The sequence below is a fragment of the Eimeria mitis genome, genomic scaffold, assembly GCF_000499745.2.
Source record: "Eimeria mitis Houghton genomic scaffold, Emh_scaff3807, whole genome shotgun sequence".
Classification (NCBI taxonomy): Eukaryota; Apicomplexa; class Conoidasida; order Eucoccidiorida; family Eimeriidae; genus Eimeria; species Eimeria mitis.
This window is the reverse complement of record NW_013572142.1, coordinates 5,450-6,378: the sequence shown is the minus strand read 5'-3', so window position 1 is coordinate 6,378 and position 929 is coordinate 5,450. Positions and strand designations below refer to the sequence as shown.

Genomic DNA, 929 nt, shown 5'->3' with positions numbered 1-929 from the left:
TCGCCCGTGGGGTCACCTGGGAGGCCTGCCTCGGCGCCGGTTGTGCTTGGCTTTCTTCGTACTTTTTGTCTCCTCTCTGCGTCCCTCTGCCAATGAAGTGCAATCAGCGCACTCGGAAGACAGACCCGATGCCCTCGCGTCGCCTCGCATCTTACGAGAAGCCGCTTACAGCCGTTCCACCTTCAGTTACCTGTTCGACCCTGTTATCTCCTTCGTTTCATCTGCCTTTGGGCTTAACGCAAGAGATGTTGGACCCGCGGTGCTGCAGGCGAGCAAAGGCTCTGAGCCTTCCCCCAATGCCTCGAACTTGACTAGCAGCGGAGTTGAGGCATTGCAATCTTTCCCCCTTGGCGCATTCAAAGAAGCCCCAGAGACGATATATAAAGAAGGAGACAGTGAAGAGGAAGGTGAAGCATTAACCCCACTGGTACCGCGTTCTCTTCAAGATGGTCCCCCGACGCGACGGCCGCGGGGCGGTGCATCCGCTAGCCAAACAACAACCAGCACAAGAGCGCTTAGGACTACCAGATCAAGGGAAAGCACAACAACTGGCGACCACGAAAGTACAAGGGCAACGAGGACAAGGGAAAGCACAACAACTGGCGATGGCGAAAGTACAAGAGCAACACAGAGAACGACAACGAGCACCAAGTCAGAGTCTAAAGCATCAACAACGACAACGACAAAATCAACCACTTCTCTTCCTCCTCTTCAGGGATGGAAAGAGGTTGACGAAGGCCCTTTGGATGCTATGAAGAAGGAGCCCGACCTCACTCTCCTCACAAAAGCCATGGATTCCAACCCCTTAACACAAGGGGATTCCATTATCACCCGTCTGGCCATCACTCTTTTCGCCCCAACAGATGAGGCGCTCTCCAAACTTGACGTCAAAATGGAAGACTTGGCGGAGATGGTAAGCAAACCAAAAA

At 53.6% G+C, this 929-nt stretch overlaps 1 protein-coding gene across 1 annotated transcript in view; it reads left to right on the top strand.

Moving 5' to 3' along the window:
* Positions 1 to 92: 92 nt before the first annotated feature.
* Positions 93 to 929, top strand: part of EMH_0069740 (uncharacterized protein) — a gene marked incomplete at both ends in the record, with an annotated part of 5,533 nt that continues 4,696 nt past the window's right edge. Inside the window, 4 exons of the mRNA XM_013498898.1 lie at positions 93 to 192; positions 319 to 407; positions 529 to 651; positions 716 to 913. Coding sequence (XP_013354352.1) covers positions 93 to 192; positions 319 to 407; positions 529 to 651; positions 716 to 913 — 510 coding nt within the window. The remainder of the gene's footprint in view (positions 193 to 318; positions 408 to 528; positions 652 to 715; positions 914 to 929) is intronic.